Here is a 21,973-nt window from a genome sequence, read left to right as displayed (position 1 = left end):
TTTTATAGTGTCATATGATGCAAGTCTGTAAGGCTTGACAATAGTAGCACCAAGTGGTATATCATGGAACTGCAGGACATAACAACAATAAAACAGCGACACTCATATAAATGTAATGGTTCATATTATTTGATAGAATACGTTATTTCTCAGAGATATAGAGTGAGGAAGCTCACCAGACGGACAGCACACTTTATGTTCAATCAGATTTGGAAAAGGTGCTGCGTAGAGAAGAGTACCTGGTGGCAGATTTCATCCCACTGTCGATGCAACAGCTCAATACGTTCCTGCAGGACAGAAAGGTCCTCGGCAGTGATGTAGCAAGAAAGTGACTCTCTCAGCACAGCCAGATGTGCCAGATCACCCGTCCAGCCGTCAAATGTATTCTCCAGATCCTGTTATTGAAGCAAGAATCACATTATTACATCTTTTAATTATAAATCTAATTTATAAATCTGACAAATGTAAAACTTCTGGTAAATAAAATGATTGAAAATGTCCAGACTGTCACCTTGCAGCGCATCTGCTCAACTTGTAGATCCTCATGATGATCAGGAAGAGGCTGAGACAGCTGTCGTTTGAAGGCTCGAAGTTTTTCCAGTGAGCCACAAATCCCTCTCTCACATCTCTCCCAGTCCTGTACAACACAAAACATCCCCACATATGACACAATACTGCTTGCAGATAAATCCAAACTCCTAGAACCAAACTATTTTTCAGTGGATTACTCAGAAAATTGGGCTTTCCACAAAAGTAATTGCTAATAGAAAAAGAATAGTATACAAATATATCCATACAACACAACATGTTCCTACTATTCTAGTACTTCATAGCCTCCTCAGGTATATACTATATGTACTATATATACAATACTACACAAGCTGCTAGTATTTTGTCTGGGTTACCTTTAACAAGGTGGCGAGCTCTTTCTTCTGCTCCTCCAGGCAGATGCTTGCTTGTTTCCATCTGTCCTGGATATCAGTCAGCTCCGTCTGCAGAGCCACCTCCGCCCGGCTATCGGCCGACAGGAGCAGCTGTCTACCTGCCTCCACCGTCAGTATGTAGCTGCCCTGCTGACGCTGTAGCACCTTTTCCTTCAGCTGAACCAGAAAGAAGGTATAAAACAACACATCTTTTCATTTACAATTACAGTTTTTTATTTAATATGCCGGTACCTGGACAGCATCCAGCATGGAACGAGCTTGTTGCAGAGGGATCGTATTCCCTGACTGAAGTGCCTCTGCAGGATGGGAGACCTCCATGAGCCACTTGCGCAGCTTCTCCACCATTTCTCTATAGCGCTGCCACTGGCGGATCAGACCGTCTATGATGCCCCGCCTCTGCTGAGCACGTCGCACCACGCCCTGCCACTGGTTACTCAGGAGAGCCAGCTTAAGGTTGAACTCGTCTCTGTTTGAGAATGAAGGGTGACGACCGGTAAATACAGGAAATATTCTACGCACAGAAAGTTCTTTGACAGAGAAATCAGAAGTGGATGTGGATTTTTACCTGTCGTCTACCTGACCCTGTTCTAACATCCTCTGTCCATCGCTGATGATAGAGTGGAGGATCTGCTGGCGACTGAACATCTCAGCTTGGAATAACTGGAAGACAAACAATGTTTATTAATAAATGAGGCCAAAAGCAGATGTTTTAAAGTGTATTTATTATTTTAGATCGACTCTAACCTCATGAGCTTTTTGTTGCTCCATCAAACTCTGATAGTTCCCAGAAATTTCCACCGCCAGATTCTCTTCTGTTTGGACCAAGAACTCCATCCACGTTTCACACTTTTCAAGGAAGGTCTGCTGCTGCAGCAGGAACGACTGAAGTTTGCTGCAATGAAATAAACAACAAATAAGATTTGCTAGACTGGCCTTTACAGTATTTATGTCTGTTCGTCATATTTAGCTTAGCTTCTCTTTTAATATTTTATCCCGAAATGCACTGTCATGGTGACATTTATTTTCAGAAACACGTTGTTTTTGTTTTTACCTGGGATCACGACATACCTGAATCTCTCTGTGGTTTGTGCTGAGGCTGTGGACCAGCTTCTGTTAAGGTTCTGCATGCGCTTGATCTCTGAATCATTGAGAGGGAGCCGGTAACCGAGCTCGTTTAGACGCTCCAATTCAGGGGCCATGCTGCTGAATTTCAACATGAGCCTCTGTAAAACAAAAAAACGCTTAGTAATCTGGACAATTGGTTGTTGATTTGTTCAGATGAGCAAAAGAAATACAATAAAAGTAACCTTGAGATCATCCATACGGTCCTGGATGACTGTCAGGTCAGTGGAGCCATTGGGATCTTGCACCTTCAGACCTTCCTCAGCTTCAACTATCCAGCTCCCCAGAGATTCCAGCTGATCATTAAAGGTTTCATAGTCTTGAACTCCAGTCTGGCGTTGAAGAGACAGAGAAGTCAAACCCAAGACTAAAAATGTATCATCTGACTAAGTGAGTAAAATAAACAGCTTAGCATCTTCACTCCTGTTACCTGCAGCGTGGTGAGCTGTCTGGTCAGAGCCTGCTCTACTGCAGACAGTCGCTGGGTGAGAGAGAGGTGATCCGACTGGATGGCAGATGCTGCTGATGTGTCCACCTGCTGCTTCAGCTGTTCTCCCAGTTCTTGGAGAACCTGAAGTGAGGCCTGCACCGGTGCCTGGGAGCGGAGCAACTCCTGAGACAAAGCAAACATAAAATATAAAAACACTTATTAACAATGACATCAAAGCGATTTTCATAATGAGGCCTCAAAACCTACATTTACACTGAACAGCTGTTTTGATCTTAAAATAGCTGCTAAGGTCTCACTCACGCTGCATTCTTGGATCCAGCCGGAAACTTCCTCGTCAGCAACGTCCTTACTGCAGGTGTTCTTGAGGAGCTGGTCTGCCTTTTCCTCCTGCAGCTGGATGCTGCTGCAGCTCTGCTCGTACAGCTCCTTGTAGCGCTGCCACAGCTGCAGCAGGGCTTTGCTGCTTCTAAGACGCTCTGCAATCTCCTCGAGTAAGCCAGTCCACCTGGGTGCAAATACGAATGATGTAAAGCCTGAAGAGAACAGCATATTTACAATAAAAATAAATAATCTTAAAAATATACACCTTGCGTTGACGTCCTTGAGGGCGTTGTTGAGAGAGTCTGACACTGAAGGGTGACACTCCTTCAGCAGCTGGTGTGTCACAGCACCAAACTTTCTCAGGCTGCTCTCCTGCTTCTCCAGTTCTTCTTGCAAATCCTTAACAGTGAAAGAAAAGTCCAGTTTTTAATTCACCAACAAGAGCATGACAAACTTCCCTTTCAAAAAAATCCCTGAAGAAAAAGGTAAATGTCAGCTTAGTGTTGCAGTAAGATTTCAGAGAACTATATAAATACGATCAATATAATCTTAATGAGAGGGACAACGAGTCACAGGCTACTTCACTCTAATATACCTGCAGACTTTGCACTTGCAGCTGAACGGCCTCCAGGGATCCTGTGAGGAGGCGGAAACGGGACACAGAGTACCTCCCCTCCATCAGGTAACCATTGATCTCTTCTGAAGCCCGTTTGTATAGACTCCACTGATCCAGCACTGAGTTCAAGCTGATCTTCAGTTGCCCTATCTGTTAAAGTTTTCATGAAATAAATAAATAAATAAACATGGAGTGACAATGAGTAAAAATCCTAACAGAATAGAAGAGCACCACATTAAAACAAGGCATGAAAAGAGGACAGGGAGATTACCAAGTGGTCCAGGTTAGCCCAGGTGTGATTGACACCTTGGAGCGTCTCCATGACGATAGCACAAGCCTCATCGGTCTTGTTCTGGACGAGGGCACAGCCCTGCTCCTCTACTCTCTCTAGTTCTTTTTCTTTTTCCTTCACCAGCTCCTCCATTTCCTAAAAACAAAACAAAAACAATACTTTTCACTTACTATATAAGAAAACATCACGTCATAGAAATAAGGTGGATTAATACAGCACATTAACACAGAAATAAACCAGATCCCGTACCTGGCAGTCTTTCAGAGCATTCTGCACAGATGTCAAATCCTCTATTCTGTGTTTCCTCTTCAGTCTGTCTTCTTGAGTCCCCATCCAGGACTTCAGAGCCTGAACGCTGCTCTCGTACTCCAACCACATCTCCAGCAGGCTCTCAAGGAACTGGATCTACAAGTGTTTCATGCACAATGAACAGTTACCATTCTGTGCTGCATACTTAAACGTCACGGTCAGTCTGTTTTATCCACCACCAGCGGTTGGGGCCTCACCCTCTCATTGATGCGGCCTTGCAGGATCTGCCAGCGCCGGTTCATGGCTCCCAGACGCTCAGCAAAGTCTGTCTTATCACTGCGCTTGCTCTCCACATCCTGACCACTGATTTGCAGCACTGACTGGTTGACAAAGTCCACAGTCAGCTGCTTGCAGCTTAAATCTACCCTGAAGCCCTAAAGTGAGGAAACAACAGTAGATACGTGATCAAAAGACAGTTGCATTAGAACCAAAAAAAAAAAAAAAAATGCATGCAAAAAACAATTAATCCCCATGTTACATGCATACACAAATGTTTCAGCCTGAAAAAATGCAGCTTTATTTTTAGTTTCTATCATATCTTTGGGAACTAAAGTTAATAGCATCATGATTCTGTAAAAAATCAGCTACCTTGTATTTTTGCAAATAATCTTGAATCACATTGGACCCCACAGCACTCTTCAGGTTTTCTTCATCCTCCTCAATGACGTTCTCCATCAACGATATCCAGTTGAACAGCTCAGAAATGGCATGACGGGAGGCCAGTTTCTCCATTTGGATCTGAAATAAATAAATAAATATAAACATACATATAAAAATATAAACACTGAACCCACAGATGAAGGAGAAAAACACACGCTGGTACTTCACTGAAAAACTTGTATATGAGAGAAGCAGCAGAAAGAGGTTGGGTAATCCTATTTGCTCAAGAGCAGCTAAGCCTGTTCAGCCTGGTTGCATGTGACGGTACCTGGTGCAGCTTCTCCTGGACCACTGGGATGCGCGTGAGCAGCTCACTCCACTGAGTGTCGATGCGTGCGAGGTCAGAGCGCAGCACCACCGTGTCCACTTTCTTCAGCCGCAGCAGCTGGTTGCCCTCGGTAACCACTGAGCTCTTCAGGCTCGACTTCCCCTCAACTTCTTTAGAAAACTCCTGAGACGGAGACAAACGCCAGTAGTTTAATATTTACACCTGCATAAATGTCTAGTTTAATAAAGGTTAAGAAAACAAGAAAAAGATTAGGATTATTGTCTTTGGCCTTACAAGGAAAGCTGAGAGATGGTCTCTGACAGTTTCAAGCTCTTGTGGGACTAAGACCGCCTGCGTATTCCAAAACTCCAAACGCTCCAGAGCCGACTGCAGCCATTCGCACATCTCTGCACACTCCCTTTGATACCTGTATAAATAAATAAATAAAAAAAATAATTCAAAACTACGCCACGGACTAATAAATATCATCTTGTTTTTATTTAGTGTGAGAAGGCACTTCTGTCCCTGACCTGGTCCAGTGTTTCAGGATGGCCTCAAGGCGCTGTAGTTCCTTGTTAACCTTGGCTGTGTTGTTGAGCCAGTGTTCCCCTAAGAGCGCGAGCTGATTCTCCAGGGCGGGGCAGCAAACTGACAGCAAGAGATGTTTGCCCTCGTCCAGCACCTGGTACAACTTGTGTTGGTGCTCGGTCAGTCTCCCCTTCAGGCCCTGGACAGAGAATGAAGAAGAGCAGAGAAAAATACAAAGTGGGCTTGCAGCTCGAAAACGTAAAGACAAAGAGAGTGTCTCTAAAGGCTTCAGCCAATTCAGAGAAATATGGGTGAATCGTGAGTTTCTAAGAATCTAGAAATACTCCCAGAAATTAGCATGCAACTAAATATAAAATAGCTTATGTTTATACATAAAAATCTTTTTTTTTTATTTGATGAGAAACCTGTAAGTCCTGCAAAACCTTCACCAAGTGAAATTGTACAGAGATTTAAATTGAATTCATGAATGAGAAGACCCACTTAATCTGTTTTGTAATTATGGAGTGACACTTTCACAAATTTTACAGGATGTGGGGTAAATGATGACCTAATACAGAAGATTATTATCGGAGACAAATCTCACATTTGAAAGTGCCCTGTCTTTAACCCAGCCTATGGAGTCTGCTAACAAATATGTGCAGGATTTGCAAGCCAAAGTCGGAGACACGTCTTGTAACGCAGTAGAGGGCGAGTGGATCAGAATGCACTAATGCACCAAGAAATCTATATAAGCTTTTAAAAATCTCACCTGATACAGAGAGATTCTGTCCATAAGTCTTTCTTCGGTTTCTTCCACCAGGCCAACAGAAGGCATGCTTCCTTCAACTGCCTCCAGTTGTCGGTTCAGACTCTGGTAATCCTGCATCAAGCGGCACCAAGTCTGGAAAAAAATAGACAAAATAGATGATTAGAAATTTAAAGCTGGGCTTATCAAGCTCTTTGTTTTTTAAGTTATTTCTCCAGGAAACTGGAAATGTTTCTTTGTTTGAAGTTAGGCCGAAAATTTGTTCTTGCATTTCAAACACAGACTCTGATTTGTTGTGAACTTTCTTCCAAAGACAGATCAGAGTTAACATGCCTTGTGCCCTCTCTTACCTCCAGGATGCACTCCAGCTCAACTCCTTTGCTGTGTGCCTCTTTGAGGACGCTCTGAGCCTCCGCCAGTGTCTCTTCCAGGGCTTGGCTCTCTTTGGGAAGCATCAGGCCGCTGATCTTCCTGAAGTATGTTTCTGTTAGGATCATGTGGGACTCCAGACCCTGGAAGAACTCCTAGACACACACACAAACAAACACACAAGTGACCAACACAGTATTGTCCTTTATAGCTTATCTCATGCAGTCGAATTTGGTTCAGTGTCTCACAGAATTGCTGATAACCTCCACTAAGCCTACAATCTTCTAAGCTGATGGTACCTTATGTTTGTCCAGGTGATTCTGAACTTCCTCCACGGAGCTGGCAATGATTCTCTGATCGGCAGCCATCTTGTCCTTAGCTGTGTCCACCAGGTCAGTGAGGTCCTGCTGGGCACGCTCGTACTGCTCCTTCAGAGCCATGTTCTGGTTCAAGCCACTGCGCCGGGAACCAACCGTCATCACCAGCTCCTCGTAAGAATCCTGGAAAAACACAGAAAAACACTGAACGTTTAATACGATGCAGTTTCCTCGTGGTACATTCAGAAGTAAAATCCACCACAAAGATTTGAAGCTGAGCGTTTATTATTTTAAGTAAAAATGTGTAGTAAAAACCTGTAGTTTCAGCAGTTTGTTCGTTGATATCTGATCTGCCTGAAGAGCTGCTCCTCTGGTTTTAAGCTCTGTGATTCTCTGTTCAAAGTCTTTCAGGTTCTCCTCTGCACTGGCGATGACCTGAGAGAAGGGAAGGATGTGAATGAATAACAACCAAACAGTCTTGAGCTTTTGTGAGAGACAATGAGAGATCAGTCCATGAGCGCATGCAGCACCTCCAGTTGTTTTGAGGCCGGTCGATCCATTGCTCCTGCGAGGGCTTGTAGTATCTGGCATTTGGTCTCAATTAAAGAAGTCTGGAGGAGCTGCAATTCAGTCTGCAAATTATAGAGCATTTATGTTAATATGTGCAATCCACATGCACGTTTTCTATGTATAAAAAATTAAGAAAATTTGAAAAATAAGTAATAAAGGCACCTGGTAGGCTGTGAGTTCTTGTGCTCTGGTCCTCATGTGGTCACAGCGCTGTCCCAGAGCACAACCCAGGGCTCCTAATCTCTCCTTCAGGCAGTCGAGGTTGTCCTCCAGCAGCACTCTGTCTTCATGTCTCAGCCCCGAGGAGCCGGCCAGCAGAGCCTGACTGAATTTCACCTCCTCCGTCATATGCCTCACGTCGTTCTCCAGAGTCTGGAGAGAGAATCAGAATCTGTTTTATTCTAAACATCACAACGTCAGTGTTGATCAAATTACAGTTTGCTTATCGTCCTCAAAATGAGGAATATTTTTCAACTAATCCACACCTTCAGCTCTATAGAAGTACTTGTGTCAGTTAATAGAGCTGCACAAATTAAAGCCTAATTGTACCTCCTGCTTCTGTAGCTGGGTCTCTGCGTTTTCAGCCAGCAGCACTGAGCCAGAGAAGACGTTGTTCTCCACACCATCCAGCCAGGAGGAGGTGGATGACACAGCTGTGTAGAGCTGCTGTTCCATCTGCGCCACCTGTGTCTCACCACCGCCAGGCTGCGAACACATCGGAGAGACGCAGATTACCGCAACGTGCTTAAATGTCACTGTCAAAGGACAGTGTTAAAATGTGCAATTTAAACATATAAATGCCCAAACCTGAGCGGTCATGTCTTCTACTGTCTGTTTGAAGTTGTCATAAAGAGTCTTCAGGGAGGATTTGTCCGCCTGGGTGTCTCCTTTAAACAGTGACCCAGCTGTGGTCACACGAGAAGCTCTGGAAAAAACCTGAGAAAACAAAAGACACAACTGTCACCAACAGTCTTTTCTGTTACTACTGCATGCTCACAATAATAAAACCACAGGGTTTTGTACCGGCTGCTTGTGGTCCTGCTCCAGGGTTTTCTGCAGGAGCTGCAGTTTCGTTTTCAGCTCAAGTCTCAGACTCTCCCATCTCTGCCTCATCTGCTCCCGTCCAGCCTGAGTTTCCCTCTCAGCCAAAGCCGACAGTGAAAATGGCTCTGTTGTGCTGAAGAGTGACAAAAACATAATAATTAATATTTTAAGCCATCATTTTAACACTGGATTTTAGTTCTATTTGCATATACAGCAATATATATACCTGACACCGCTGGGCGAGGCCTGCTGGATGAGGATCTCCTCTCCTCTACTAGCAACTGACTGAAGCAGCTTTTTCTGCTCTGCGAGCTGCTCCTCCAGTTCCTCCAGGAGAAAAAACACAATGCAACAACCATGTTAGATTGTACTGTGTCAGTGACTATGCAAAACTTTTGAAATCCCAATAAGGGTTCAAACTCTCATCAAAGACATTCTCACACATCCAATACCATCAATAAGGCAGGAACCATATTCAACATTTCCTCTGGCATATACACATGCTGAGAAAAAATAAGTGTTACTACATAAGCCTTGCTTGTGAGCTTGGGTGCTAGTGTTAGCAGCTTGAGACCACTGCGTTTGGCTGAGCTCACTGATGGAAGCACCACCACCTGAAATAGTGTAAAAGCCAGATTTTTTCAGCCTTCGAGGATGCCTTACAAAGGGTGTTGCTCTGCAATTTATGCAGAGAACCTAATCTGTTTTCAAATCACCAATGTAATTTCCTTCTGGGCAAACACAAGTCATTTTCATATGTAACCAAAACACGGATTAGATCCATTCATGGCATGGACAGTTTTTCTGTCGTGTTAAAAAAAGTTAGACAAACAAAGTCAGAAAACCCGATGTCAAAGTTACCCTCTGTCTCTGAAGGCTGTCTTGGTGCTGTTGGGATCGTGTGGTCCGGGCCTGGGCCAGCCAGTCCTGCACACTGGGACTTTGAGAGAGACTTGAGTCTGATTCACTGTCTTCCTGCTCCTGAAGAGAACCCTGTAGAAAAAAAAGTACAATACAAAAGAAGCAAACTTTAAGAAACATCAGAGAATCAGCAGGTCTGTGATTGCTAATGGCACTATATAAACAAAAGTTAATTGAAATGAACTGAATTACAGTATGTCATTTAAACCAATTATTCATCTCACCTGAATGTTAATTTGCTTGTCTTGTAGCATCCTCTGCAGCTCCAACAAACCACCCTTCAACGTGCGCAACTTCCTGGACAAATGTTCAGCTTCCTCTCTGGTGTCCCCCCGGCCCTCCAGCAGCAGGTTCTCACTGTGCACCGACAGCTCCGAGAGGGCCAGCACCTTCTCCTCGATCTCCAGCAGCATGTTCTGCAGCAGCAGGAGGAGAGAGGCCAGCTCAAACATGATGTCTCACCATCTACAGGGGCTCCTCCCTCTACACGGCGGGCCCTCCGAGCCCGGAAGAGGCCCCTACACCAGCAGCTTTCCCTGGCCACAGGACAGAGAGAGCTCTCATCCTTGGCCCACCTCTCCAGCTTCGCCTCCTGTGCAACATATTACCGCTAATCCTTCACGCTCCATGCTCTGCAGCATACATGCTCTCACTCAAAAGCAAGTCTTCTGTGTAAAACACCATTCTGGGTTCAGACAAGGTGACAAAGCCCATCAGTGACTTTTGTTCCAACGATTGAAGAAGCGTTTGTTTCGAATAGCATAGCCACTCCTCTGCAATCAGTAGTTTAAGCAAATCATTCCAACTGTCCAACCCTCCTGCCTCACCCTCCCTGTACTCCAGGATTCTTCTACTTGAATATTATAGCAGCTTTGTCGCCAGATCCAATCCCCGTGGCCGGTTCCCTTAATCGTCTGAAAGCCACCATCCCTGACCACTCCTCGCTGCGCTCCGAACACACCCCTCTCCAAAGAAATCTGCATAATCTGCTTAAGACTAGTGCTACCGTCGCTTAGGGAGTCTCAACACTCTGAATGCCCATCCAGCTCCACTAATGCTCTTGTTTACCCACTGAGAGGTCCCTGTCCCCTGGGATAATCCATACGTAATAAGAAACTAAATATTGAAAGATAAGAAGATGTATGTCAATAATCCACTGCCAGAGTGGTGAAAAAGATAATGAATGAACACTAAACAGTCCTCTATAGCTGCCTGTGTCAATCCTGACATTACATATGAATTATTAAGTGCCTTCATATATTCATATTCATAAATCCACTCATATTTAGTAATGATAAACGTGTACGGTTGCATTAATTGAATTCAATGAATGAACAGCAGGGGGAGCTCTTACTTGACACTCAGCCAGCTGATTCTCCATTTCTCTTTCCTCTTCAGGTTTAAGGTCAAGGACGGAGTTCACAGCAATGCGCATTCTGGCCAACCACTGCTCCAAATGATCTGCCTGATTGTGATAGAGCTGTATGGCCTGTTCTTGACGCTGACCTTCCAGGCGGTCACTGACTCGCTCCTAAAACAGCACACAACGTATTTCACTTAGTACATCAACTTATTGAATAACACACAGTTATTATTAGCAGTAATATACATTTACAGTTTTCACTACCTCCAGTACTTGTTGTTTCCCTGAAGCTTTCATGCGGATGGTGGCCATCCTCTCAGCTAAAACAGCCAGGGAGGCCTGCATGGCGAGCTGGTCAGCCATGTCTGAGTCCACAGAATCAGCAGCCAGCTCCTCCGTGAAGCTCGTCTGTAGCCGGTCGATTTCTTCTTGCACACTTTGGATCTCGTCTATCAGAGCCTGCATGGAAAAAATGAAAAGGTGAGGAAAATCTTTGCCAGTGTGTAGGTTCGTGTAGATTTATGTGTGGGACTCACCTGATATCCCTTCATGTGGCTATCTGGACTTTTATCTGTCTCCAGCGGCTCACTAAGTTTGGCCTCCAAAGCTTCCATTTTAGAGGAGATTGACTGGAGGGAACCTTGGTAATGCTGCTGCTTTTCCAGAGCTTCATACAAAGATCTCTGCTTCTCACTGATCTGTAAGTCAATTAATCGGAAAGATGTAAGACTGAAATTCTTCGCGATTTGATTTTGTTTAATTTATTTCTATAAGCATAACACAAAAGGTGTGGTCTTTCACATACCACATTCTTTAAAGTCTCCCATGAGCGCTGCAGATCATCTAGGTGGGCCACCGACTCAAATGTTGGGTCATATAACTCCTGGATTGGAGCTCTAGTGAGTGTTCCTCGTCCCGCCTTAAAATAAAATACATTCAAACGGCTCCATCAGTAGTTAGCTATGAAATGCTCTGTAATAAGTGCTTTTATAAAACACCAAATTTACTGTTAGTCATGATAAATGTGCAAGTTAAGAACCCAGCGCATGATTAGTGCATTTATTTATCATCGTTTTCTACAACATTTGTCAATTGAGTGTGTTTTTAGCTAAGCAGTTAACAGAGGAAAGGTCACAGAAAAACAAGAGAAGGATTTTAATCTGTCTGCACTTCTGCTGAAAGACCTGATTGTAGAGGAAAAGCTGTCAAGAGGAAGAGAGAGGATACCTTGGTTACAGTGGCGTCAGTGTGAGTGAAAGGAGAAGGAGAACGACACACAGGAGGTGAGGACACCTCACTGTTAGTGCCCTCCTCCCCAGACTCCTCAGTTACAGGTGACAGCAGGGTGTGACAGCGGCCAGCCGTCATCTGACGCGCCATGCAAGAACATAACCAGAAACGCAGACATGCCAGGTGAAATGGAAAATATTAATCGTGTGGAGGGGTTTGAAAGGAACAGAACTCATAAAACAGTTAAAGCCAGAAATAGCAGCATGGGTCAAGAGGTTTAATTAATTAGTCACCAATAGCGTTATCAGGAGCAGCGTGTTATTTGGTACATGATACTCTTACCATGACGGCCTGGGCTGAAGATTTCTTGGACTTCTCTGCTTCCATCTCCTGCAGCCCCTCAGGTAGGACCTCTACATCGGTTACTGTCAGTAACATGGTGGCGTGTTTGGCCTTCACTGCCAGCATTTTGCATTTTGAATTAAGTGAGGCAATTTGCTCCTGGTAACCTTTGATCTTTTGGGCAAGTTCCTATAAAAAAAAAAAAAATACAAAACATACACAGACAGAATTTATTAGACCTTATGAGGTATTTAACATGCAAAAAAAAAAAGACAGAATGGTTGCTCTGAATTAGTTAAATAAATAACATATATATAGCAGCACAGTGGATGTGTATTTATTCTGGTGCCACCTGGCAAAGGTTTGATGTCTAATCCTTTTCTTGTGGATTTTATGTGGATTTAAAAAATGTATGCCAGCGTGCCCAATTTATTTTTTATGCCTGTGTTAAACCGTTTCAAAAAAGAGGTTAAGTGAGTATATTATGGTATCGTACTTCATGGTGAAGGATCTGGGCTTGCAGCTCCTGGATGTTGCTGCTGGGGATCGGTCGGTCCTGGATGACGCGATGCGCTTCCTCTATCAAACCCTGAAGCTCCCTCACTTCCTGTTCGTATTGCTCGTACTGCACCACTGCCTCCTGAATAAAAGGTCAAATCACTTTGTTACTGTCAGTCTTTAGTATGTGAAGAGAATCATGAGAATCCACTGCAATGAAGGGAAACATTTGTCATGTTATTTGGTTTGTGTTTCTAACTGCATTTCTAACAACACTTATTATTAAATACATACAGTACAAAATATCTCATCACAGTCTGGCAGAAATAGTGCCCCCTGCTGTACCTGTAGGATGTTGCATTGCTGAATGGCCACGTGCTGCAACTGACTGGCTTCTTGCTGCAGACGCAAAGCTGTACGACAGATGGCGAGGTTGGGCATCACCTCCTCTGGGACCTGCAGAGCACTCTGACACAGCTGCACTGACTGCACCTGCTGCTTGAAGCTCTCCATGTCTGCCAAGAGACGCTGCAAAAAAAGGTTCACAGGCCAGGTTTACAAGCTACAATATGCAAAGTGTCCATTCAAGGTGCGCTATCAAAACTCAGCGGCCACGTCATGGATTATTTAATGTTGTGCAGTTTACCTGTCTCTGAGCGAGCTGTTCCTTCAGGCTTTGGCGTGCCAGCTCAGGGGAGGTAAGTGTGGCTTGGACCTGCTCTAGAGCAACGTGTAGGGCCTTAACTTCATGCTCCAAGGCCTCCATACTCTGAGGAAGCAAATTATTTATTTAACACTAAGGTATGAGCTACAAGGACTCCTTTTTGGAAAACTCTACATATAAAATGTGATAGAATGAAAAATCCGAGCTGGTGCACCAAATAATAAATATTCTATTTGTCTGTACCTTGTCTGCATCCTGCAGGCTCTGCAGTCGTATCTTGATGCTTTGCTGAAGCTCCTCAGTGTGTCGACTGAGTTCACAGACCTGCTGGCTCATAGATTCAACCTGCAGCACCTCAGACAGAAGCTCTACCTTCTCTGCCATGGACTCCAGATCTCCATGGAGCTCTCGAGACTCACGCAGGACAGCCTAAACACGGGACAACAAGGTAGGTGAATGAAAGACATGTGTGGTACGGCCTCCTGGTGCAAAGTGTCCCAAAGAGTCGCAGGTTCATTCTATTTAACAGACAATGTCCCTTAGACAAATGAAGCTGCAAATGCCCCTTCGCTAAGTGTCATATTGAAATGAAACTCACCTGGTACAACCGGATCTGCTCTTGCAGATGAACTGAAGAGTTCCAGATGATATTTGCCCTCACCAGGCTCTTAGCTTTCTCCGACCACCTCACAATGAAGTCCAGCATCTCATTATACTCATCTAAATAGCAGACAGCCTGAAGAATCAAGATAAGATGGATTAAAATGGGTAAAACGGTTCTTCACAAAACTGTTGATGCAAAAGGCAACAAAAAAAAAACAAACCTTTTTGAGCCAGTTGTTTCTACAGTCTGCTAGTCGTGTCGTGTGGTGATGCATCTCAGATAGCTTGCTGATGGCATCACTTAGCTGTTTGGCCAGCAGGGGGTTTCTGCGGCCAAACTCTTGAACAGAGGCGTCCAACTCAGAGAGAGAGCGACCGCAGGACTCCAAGTCCTCAAAAAGGCTCTGAGAAAAGCAAAGAAATTAATAAACAATTGTAGTAAAACAAGTATTTCAGTTTAAACTACAGCACATAAACACTGTAAAACTATGTGAAAGTGTGTAACCTACTTTGACCTCTTCTTTGGCGTGGTCAACATCAGGAGATTTTTCTTTAAATTTATTGGAAATAGCTTTGAGTTTCTCTGACATGTCATGGATTCTGGAGCTGAAGGCCTCCTTTATTTCTCTGTTTTTCTGATTTTCTCTCTCTTTGGAGAGAACCTGCAAAATAGTTAAGAGAACAAATCACGTCAGATGATTCATTCAGGTTTTAAAACAAGCTAATCTATATGTTATTTATATTTAAGGTCGTACAGTACCTGATCCTCAATAGCACCCAATGCAAGTGAGACCTCTGCAAGCTGCATGGAGATTTCAGAGGGGAGGATAGTGTAGAGATCCAGGTACTTGCTCTGTTGTTGCTCCGCTAATTTATCCACATTCTGGCGATAATTTATCACCTCTCCATGGACAACCTATACACAACAGAAGCTCAAATGTCACTTAGCCGTCTTAACAAACTATCTTCCTGGATGTCAGATATTTAATATTTCTGTTTTTAGAATATAGGCATATATATATATATGTGTAATACCTCTAGCTCCTGCAGCAGAGAATCGATGTCTGGTGTGGGATTGAGGAGAAGTTCCCTGGTTTCCTGGATCCAGGCTTTAACAACACTGAGTTCCTTCTCCACTTCCTCTCTGTCCCTAAGTTCCTGAGCTGTCTGCGCCCGCTTGGTCCTGGACTGTGTCAAGAGGCTGGAGGAAAAATTACAAATGCAAAGCACAGTTAATTTTTAAATCTGCTACAAGTCTGCGTTTATAAGTTATTATTTAATTAAAGGAAGTCACTTTGAAAAACACAAATGCAGCTGGACTTTAATTAGTGTAAAATCCTCTTGAAGTCTATCTTTTTTTTATAACTACCTTTCCATTTTGTCTTGCACAGCTCTGATCTCCTTCAGACTGGGCAGCTCATCTTGCTCATTTGTTGGTGAAGGCACTTCCACGTCATGCAGCAGGCTGAGGGCGTACTGGCGCAGCAGCGTGAGGGAGGAGAGTTCGCGCTCCAAGTCTTGGCTCAGCAAGTCATGCTGGTCTAACAGAGACTGCAGAGTGGCTTTGGAAGCCTTCTCAATAGCACTGTCCGGGAAACGGCTTTGGAGCTCATCAGCGACTGCTCTCACCTTCACCATCTATATAAAAAAAATCCCACATTTTTATAAGTCTTCTCCAGCAAAGCGATATATTTGTATATAATAATGGACAAATAATTGGCTCCCTGTTTACCTTCTCCCTGAAAGTCCTCCATTCCTGCGCGGTGTCCTCTAGTACTCTCTCTTGTCCTCGCGCCACGCTCCGTAGTCGCGTCCAGCGCTGCCACACGGTGGTCATGGAGCGGCTGATGGTGGCTTTACTGGCATCGCTCCCCACCAGCTCCAGCTGAGCAGCTTGTTCCTCTAAACCGCTCAGCTTTTCTTGGAAGCCATTCACCAGTGATACCAGGGACTGAAAAAAAAATTAACAGACAGTTAATTATATGTGGAAGCGCTGCCTATTTTTTATGAGGAAACAATATAATAATGAAGAAATTGGCTTTTCATACCCGGTGACTACATAGCTTGTCTTCAGCTTCTTGGCTCGTGGCTGCCTTTGCAGTAGAAAATTCAGTGAGCTTCTTTTCAGCCTCATTCATAAGCTCAATAACAGTCTGCCTTGCCTCCTGGTATGACTTCCACTGGGTGACACAGCTGAGGAAAAAAAAAATAATTACAGTATAAAATTCCACCATCAACTACAACAAGGTACTGCAGATTGAATTATTGCTTCTAAATACCTGTGAAGGACATCCTGGTGACACTGGAGCTGATCCCGGACCTCCACGCCTCTCTGCTTCGCCGATTCCACACTCACCCTCAGCTGGTCTTTGGCTGTGGGGTTGACCAGGTTCTCCAGCTGAGGAAGCAGCGTCTGCAGCTCCTCCAGGTGGATGAGAAACTCCTGCTCCGTGGCCAGGATGTCCCCCTGCTGCCGAAGACACTCTTCATAGTTCTCCACATCCACGCCCAAGCTAGCTTGCTGCAGGAAAGACACGGCATCCTCCAGCCACTCGCAGGCTGACTGCATCCTGAAGTGGTATTTCTGACACAACACCAGGGCGTCCTCCAGAGTGATCTTCACACAAAAGCAAATGAGAAAGTAATTTAATATTTAATTGGTCAAATCAATTGGGAAACACTACAAATACATATTTCACACTCTTTAAATACTGAGTGTAAGATTGTCCCACCTGTTTGAAGCTCAGTGCTTTCTGAACGTCTGCCTGCAGCTTTGCCATTTCTTCCAAACTTGTGTCTACATGGACTGGGACAAGTTCATTGGCAGTGACAAACTCTTGCTTTTCTCTGCTACTAAGAGCGGCCACGATCCTCAGTCTGGACTGTACTTCCTCCTGCATGATCTGCTGCTTCCTGATCTCCTCCTGCACCTTCTCCACTCTGACATCCACAATCACGGCGCAGTCCAGTTCATCCCTGACCTGCTGCAGCCAGTCCAGAGTCCTTTTCATCTCAGTCTCAAAATCTTTACTTTGGACAAACCTGTTCTCGCATTCTTCGATCAGATCCCCTACGGCAGCCTGTAAAGATCGCAGTTCCTCTTGCCAGAGAACTACTTGCTCCTTAGAGGCGTCGTGAGCTGCTTGGTCCACACGAGGGGCGAGAGTGTCCATTTGCTCCATGAGCCTTGACAAGTGAGAGTTGGCGCTCTGGAGACTCCCCGCCAGAGCATGGTAGTTCTTCAGCCTCTCCTCGGCCGACTGTGCCTCTGCGTTCACTTTGACCAGCTGCTCCTTGGTGGCCTTTAACTCAGAGTCAACTTGCATAGCCATCGCCTTGTGATCCTCAAACGACTCCAAGGTTTCATCCAGATGCTCGACTTTTTGTTCCACCAGCCTCTTTAATCCATTGTACAAGCTCACAAGCTGGGTCATTTCCTCTGGGCGCCACGGTTGCCCAGTGCTGCGAAATCCCTCTTTCTTCTGGTTCAGTTCGCTCACAGCTAGACCCAGGTTGCTGAGATCTGTCTGAATTGCTTTGTAATCACTCTGCAAGCTGACAACCTCTTCTGTTTGCAAGCCTACAGGCTGTGTCCCAAGATTATTGTACTGCTCTTCGAGTTCTTTCAACGCTTTGTGAGTGACGTCTATGAAAGATGTGTACTCGTTTCTTGTGAGAATGGCCTGCTGGATTTTCTCCTGTTTCTCTTTGGCTAGCGCTAATATGCTGTTATACTGTTGAGGGAGCGTGTTGAGCTTTTCATCCAAGTAGCAGTGGTCAACTTCATTCAGCGTGGGCAATATTTCCTGACCAGCTCTTTGCACTATTAGGAGGAGGTTCTCATATTCAATTGCCTGCTCAATTATCTGCTGATATTTCAGTAGCTGTGCTTCCAATTCAGCATCTCCAACCATTAGATTTATTTCAGGAAAGGTGACTATATCTGCCTGCTTTAGCCACTGACATATTTTCTCTAAATCTGTCTTGAAATACTTTCTGGAGACAAGAACCTTTTCGAGCTCTTGAAGTTTCTGGCCACATCTGTGCAGCGTTTTGTCAAAGATGTTTTGCAGCTCTTGTAACTTTGTGAGGATCTCATTCCTCTCTTCCTCGCTGGCGTCTCTCATTAAGTCTCTCCCTTGTGACCACAGGGACGTCAGCTCGCTCTGATATGCTTTCAGACTGCTTTGGATGTTCCGGCATGTTCTGACCTGCTTGGCTAGGTCATCAGGTAGCAGCGCGATGTACTCTTCCGCCTGGGCTTTCTTTTCATTCTGCTGCACCCAGGATATAGACTGACCCACGGCCATCAGAAACTGTGTCCTCTCCGTGAACGCCTTGCTGAGGTGTTTTCTGCGCTGCACCACTTTCACGCTCAGAGATTCCACCTCGGACTGCGTGTCAGAAATCAGCTGCTGCAGATGCTGCCGCTCGCTGAGGCCCAGCCGTGCTAGCACCCTGTCAGCGTCAGTCATGGCCTGGGCCAGGAGGAGCTGCTTGGCCTCCAACTCGCTGCATATGCTAAGGTGGTCAAACAGGAAGCTCTGAGCCAGCTCGGGAGGAGGGCTCATTTTCATGGCCTCAGACAGGGCAGGCTGCTGCTCTTCTGCCCAGTCCCTGGCCTCCCTCAAACGGGCTTCCACTTGACTCATGTCTTCAAGAGTCACCACTGAGTCCTGGATTTTTCTTTTAATTAGGTTTTGCATCTGAGACCATCGCTGCTCGAAGTGGCTGATTTGCTCTTTTACCAGTTCCTTGTCATCCAAGTTGAGATGTTGGATAACCTTCTGTTTCTGCTCCTTAAGCTCTTCAAGAGCACCTTTTTGTTCTTCCAGAGTTACTGCAAGTTTCTTCAAGGCTTCCAAATGCTGAGATGAGCTTTCAGCGTCCGTTCTGTCCCATGGAAAAACAGGTCAAAAATAAAAAGGATTAAAAACTAATTTTGGGAAGACATCCATTATATTTTTGATATGCTTTCCCCCAGTGTTAAGAACATTGACATATAAAACATTACATGTACAAACACACCTGGCCAGATTGTCCCACTCCTTGGACACCTGTTCAAACAGCACCTCCACTGCAGCAATACAGTCATGGTATTCTTTCGATCTCTGCAGGTCCTCCTCTCTCTGGATCTGCAGCTTGCTGGCCTGGTGACAGAGCTCGAGCCAGGAGTGGTTCAGGCGGTCTAGCTCTGCATGCTCTGGAGAGTCCTGGCCGCCGGTCAATCTGCTCACGGTCTCGCTCATCTTGGTCAGGATACTCTGTTTAGACTGCAGTTGTTGGCTGCATTCCTGAGTGAGAAGCAATATATTGGTTGGTAAACCTAAGTGCTTCCACACACTAAGCAGATCTCTTTTTAATCCCCTAACAACAGGGCCAACATGTTGGATAATAATGACATTCACTGTGAGGGTTAAAACACATGTAGTAACACAATATACCTTAATTTTAATAGACTCAGTCACTCATGTGTGCTGCAGAGGGAGTGATGTTTATGATCTTGTTACCTTGGCTTGTGACAGCATGTTTTGTGCTATCTTGGTCTCCAGCTCTGCTGGTCTTCTGGAGAGACTGAGAAGCTGCTGCTCCATGTCCTGGAACAAGCTGGTTAGATCTTGTTTCTGTTCTTTGATCTCTCTCCAACCCTCTGAAAGCACCTGAGCGCTGGACATCCTTTCCTCAATCTGCACAAACACATTGTAATGTTTTTTTTTTTTTTTAATTTACAGCGAGTATATGTCTAGAATATTACACAAAAGAAAAATAACTGTTTACTGACCGTGAGTTTGACCTGTTGGACCTTGGCAGCTGTCACTCTCACGGCATCATCAGACAGGTCACACACCGAACACACCAGGTCCAGGTAAGTGCTGGCCTGCTCCTGAAGGGCTCTATAGTGTTTCACCTGTGTGTGCAAAAGTAGTTAATTAAAACGATAAAAAAAATTAAAAGCGATAGATTGCAAGAATGCATTTAAGTGCCAGGCAAACTATGCAGTGTTAAATACCTGCTTCAGTGCTTCCTGCAGACCAGATGGTCCCTGATCGTTGAGCTGGAGTTCCTCTTGTACGGTAGAGAGCCACGTTTGACACTGCTGAAGAGTGTCCTGATGACTAACATGTTTCTGCAACTCCCGGTCCAGACTCTGGTAGACCTGTTGAGTAAGAAACGATTTTACCATGTTGGAAAGTTTTCCAAAACTAAAGATTAAATGAGGACCTATAGTTTTTGGTATATTACTCACACGTTGGGCAGTACTGCAGATGGCGGAGTAGCTATCTCTGGTTCCTTGTTGGTGAGCCTGTACTTGCTGACTAATCTTGGCTTGGACCTGGTCTGTACAGCTAGCGACCAGACCTTCTCCTTTCTGCTTCAAGCTGGTGAGACGCTCCTCAAAACCGGATATTTCCTCCATTATCGCCTGAAAACAACATATAAGACATTTTAATTAATTGGAAACAAAAAAAAAAGGTTATCATCTTTGAAAAAGGTGGGAATATTCATATACTGCACGGAGTTGTTCACCTTGTGTCGGGCAAGTTGTTGAGTGGCCATCTCCATACTGCTGGTCTGCATGGAGTCTGAGCTCACAAGCCTGCTGGACATCTGCAGAAGCCATTTCTCAACCTCCTGCAATTCACTGTTGTAATCCTCATGCTCTTTCACCCACTCCACAAGGTTCTGGACCTGTGTCTGAAACACAAAGCAAATGTCTGGCTTCAGTTTTCTTATATAATACAATATTGTGTAAATAACATTAACAATGGACCTCTCAGCAGTAACAACCCAACAGTGCTCATCTCGTACCTTAGCCGCCAAACAGAGGTCTTGGTAGTCAGCCTGTAACTTCTTCATGTTCTCACTGATAGTGGGGTCGTTCACTGTGTCGAGGAGCACCTCTCCTTTCTCAAGGACAGATTTTATGGCTGACTCATGAGACTGCACTGTCTGCTGGATTGTCTGCAGACGTGACAAGCGAGCAAAATTGTAAATCAGATCAAAAAAGGTCTCTCTTTACAAGACAAAAACTGTTTATCAGGTTTACCTTGTACTTTGCTAGCTGGGCCTTCTTCTGGTAGAGTTCAGCTTTAGGCTCTACACTTGATGCTAAAAGGTTCTTGGTCTCCATCACCCACTGCGCCTGGGCCTTGTATTTGTCCATGAAGTCTTTAGACAGTGAGATGCATTTTTCGAGGGAGCTATGCTCTGTGCGCAGAGCCGTCATCAGCTCTTCTAGTTGGAAGAGCCGAGTGTCCACCTCTTCCTTCAGCTGCTCCGCTTCAGGCTCTTCCAGGAAAGCCATGGCTCGCTCCGTCTTCTCCCTCATAGCCTTCAGGTAAATGTGACCCTGCTCCATGTCGGCCTGAAGAGCCTGGAAGAGAAGTTACTATGTTAAAAGTGTCAAACTGTAATGTTGCGAAATATATTTTAATGCAAGTCTAAGAAAATAGCAGTGACCAAGTGACAAATAATGAGCATAATCAAGAGAGATAATAAAGAATACCTCCAGTTTCTTTATCTTTCTCTCCATGGCAAAGCGGTCCACTATATCGACACTTATAGCCACAGTGCTGAAGTTATTCTGAGCTGTGCTGAGCCAGTCAGAGAAGGTGGTGAAGACACACTGCGCCTCTTCAATGCTGGACACCTCCTCCTGGATCTGTTTGATCGTCTCCTGAAGTATGAAGCGATGACGAGAGTGAGAAGAGAGCTTGGAATAGCTATCTACCCAATCTTGTCCACTCATGTGTCAAAAATATAGGCACATATAA

General features: G+C 44.7%; 1 protein-coding gene across 12 annotated transcripts in view; it reads right to left on the bottom strand.

Annotated features, from left to right (window-relative positions):
* syne1b (spectrin repeat containing, nuclear envelope 1b) overlaps nucleotides 1–21,973 on the bottom strand; it is a 72,412-nt gene that overhangs the window by 11,435 nt on the left and 39,004 nt on the right. For 11 of the 12 annotated variants that reach the window (XM_047611833.1, XM_047611832.1, XM_047611838.1 and 8 more), the window contains 60 exons: nucleotides 21,706–21,876; nucleotides 21,247–21,573; nucleotides 21,009–21,161; nucleotides 20,727–20,894; nucleotides 20,446–20,622; nucleotides 20,209–20,355; nucleotides 19,981–20,106; nucleotides 19,709–19,885; nucleotides 19,227–19,492; nucleotides 16,931–19,091; nucleotides 16,478–16,815; nucleotides 16,247–16,391; nucleotides 15,931–16,149; nucleotides 15,568–15,836; nucleotides 15,234–15,399; nucleotides 14,959–15,114; nucleotides 14,708–14,860; nucleotides 14,420–14,602; nucleotides 14,194–14,331; nucleotides 13,839–14,024; nucleotides 13,578–13,700; nucleotides 13,277–13,459; nucleotides 12,930–13,073; nucleotides 12,434–12,622; nucleotides 12,089–12,229; nucleotides 11,667–11,780; nucleotides 11,398–11,559; nucleotides 11,126–11,320; nucleotides 10,853–11,029; nucleotides 9,723–9,914; nucleotides 9,439–9,570; nucleotides 8,804–8,904; nucleotides 8,557–8,710; nucleotides 8,341–8,469; nucleotides 8,083–8,238; nucleotides 7,696–7,905; nucleotides 7,494–7,595; nucleotides 7,279–7,398; nucleotides 6,946–7,146; nucleotides 6,628–6,801; nucleotides 6,281–6,412; nucleotides 5,514–5,710; nucleotides 5,278–5,410; nucleotides 4,984–5,166; nucleotides 4,644–4,793; nucleotides 4,253–4,429; nucleotides 3,996–4,151; nucleotides 3,726–3,881; nucleotides 3,434–3,604; nucleotides 3,104–3,237; nucleotides 2,818–3,022; nucleotides 2,497–2,679; nucleotides 2,252–2,398; nucleotides 2,013–2,167; nucleotides 1,689–1,836; nucleotides 1,510–1,604; nucleotides 1,176–1,410; nucleotides 906–1,100; nucleotides 512–637; nucleotides 240–395 (listed from right to left, as the gene is read on the bottom strand). In XM_047611833.1, coding sequence (XP_047467789.1) covers nucleotides 240–395; nucleotides 512–637; nucleotides 906–1,100; nucleotides 1,176–1,410; nucleotides 1,510–1,604; nucleotides 1,689–1,836; nucleotides 2,013–2,167; nucleotides 2,252–2,398; nucleotides 2,497–2,679; nucleotides 2,818–3,022; nucleotides 3,104–3,237; nucleotides 3,434–3,604; nucleotides 3,726–3,881; nucleotides 3,996–4,151; nucleotides 4,253–4,429; nucleotides 4,644–4,793; nucleotides 4,984–5,166; nucleotides 5,278–5,410; nucleotides 5,514–5,710; nucleotides 6,281–6,412; nucleotides 6,628–6,801; nucleotides 6,946–7,146; nucleotides 7,279–7,398; nucleotides 7,494–7,595; nucleotides 7,696–7,905; nucleotides 8,083–8,238; nucleotides 8,341–8,469; nucleotides 8,557–8,710; nucleotides 8,804–8,904; nucleotides 9,439–9,570; nucleotides 9,723–9,914; nucleotides 10,853–11,029; nucleotides 11,126–11,320; nucleotides 11,398–11,559; nucleotides 11,667–11,780; nucleotides 12,089–12,229; nucleotides 12,434–12,622; nucleotides 12,930–13,073; nucleotides 13,277–13,459; nucleotides 13,578–13,700; nucleotides 13,839–14,024; nucleotides 14,194–14,331; nucleotides 14,420–14,602; nucleotides 14,708–14,860; nucleotides 14,959–15,114; nucleotides 15,234–15,399; nucleotides 15,568–15,836; nucleotides 15,931–16,149; nucleotides 16,247–16,391; nucleotides 16,478–16,815; nucleotides 16,931–19,091; nucleotides 19,227–19,492; nucleotides 19,709–19,885; nucleotides 19,981–20,106; nucleotides 20,209–20,355; nucleotides 20,446–20,622; nucleotides 20,727–20,894; nucleotides 21,009–21,161; nucleotides 21,247–21,573; nucleotides 21,706–21,876 — 12,159 coding nt within the window. The remainder of the gene's footprint in view (nucleotides 1–239; nucleotides 396–511; nucleotides 638–905; nucleotides 1,101–1,175; nucleotides 1,411–1,509; nucleotides 1,605–1,688; nucleotides 1,837–2,012; nucleotides 2,168–2,251; nucleotides 2,399–2,496; nucleotides 2,680–2,817; nucleotides 3,023–3,103; nucleotides 3,238–3,433; nucleotides 3,605–3,725; nucleotides 3,882–3,995; nucleotides 4,152–4,252; nucleotides 4,430–4,643; nucleotides 4,794–4,983; nucleotides 5,167–5,277; nucleotides 5,411–5,513; nucleotides 5,711–6,280; nucleotides 6,413–6,627; nucleotides 6,802–6,945; nucleotides 7,147–7,278; nucleotides 7,399–7,493; nucleotides 7,596–7,695; nucleotides 7,906–8,082; nucleotides 8,239–8,340; nucleotides 8,470–8,556; nucleotides 8,711–8,803; nucleotides 8,905–9,438; nucleotides 9,571–9,722; nucleotides 9,915–10,852; nucleotides 11,030–11,125; nucleotides 11,321–11,397; nucleotides 11,560–11,666; nucleotides 11,781–12,088; nucleotides 12,230–12,433; nucleotides 12,623–12,929; nucleotides 13,074–13,276; nucleotides 13,460–13,577; nucleotides 13,701–13,838; nucleotides 14,025–14,193; nucleotides 14,332–14,419; nucleotides 14,603–14,707; nucleotides 14,861–14,958; nucleotides 15,115–15,233; nucleotides 15,400–15,567; nucleotides 15,837–15,930; nucleotides 16,150–16,246; nucleotides 16,392–16,477; nucleotides 16,816–16,930; nucleotides 19,092–19,226; nucleotides 19,493–19,708; nucleotides 19,886–19,980; nucleotides 20,107–20,208; nucleotides 20,356–20,445; nucleotides 20,623–20,726; nucleotides 20,895–21,008; nucleotides 21,162–21,246; nucleotides 21,574–21,705; nucleotides 21,877–21,973) is intronic. The other variant, XM_047611841.1, reaches the window with a different exon arrangement.

Source organism: Mugil cephalus, chromosome 17, assembly GCF_022458985.1.
Source record: "Mugil cephalus isolate CIBA_MC_2020 chromosome 17, CIBA_Mcephalus_1.1, whole genome shotgun sequence".
NCBI lineage: Eukaryota > Metazoa > Chordata > Actinopteri > Mugiliformes > Mugilidae > Mugil > Mugil cephalus.
Note: the sequence above shows the minus strand (reverse complement) of the source record. Positions and strands in the feature narration are given on the sequence as shown.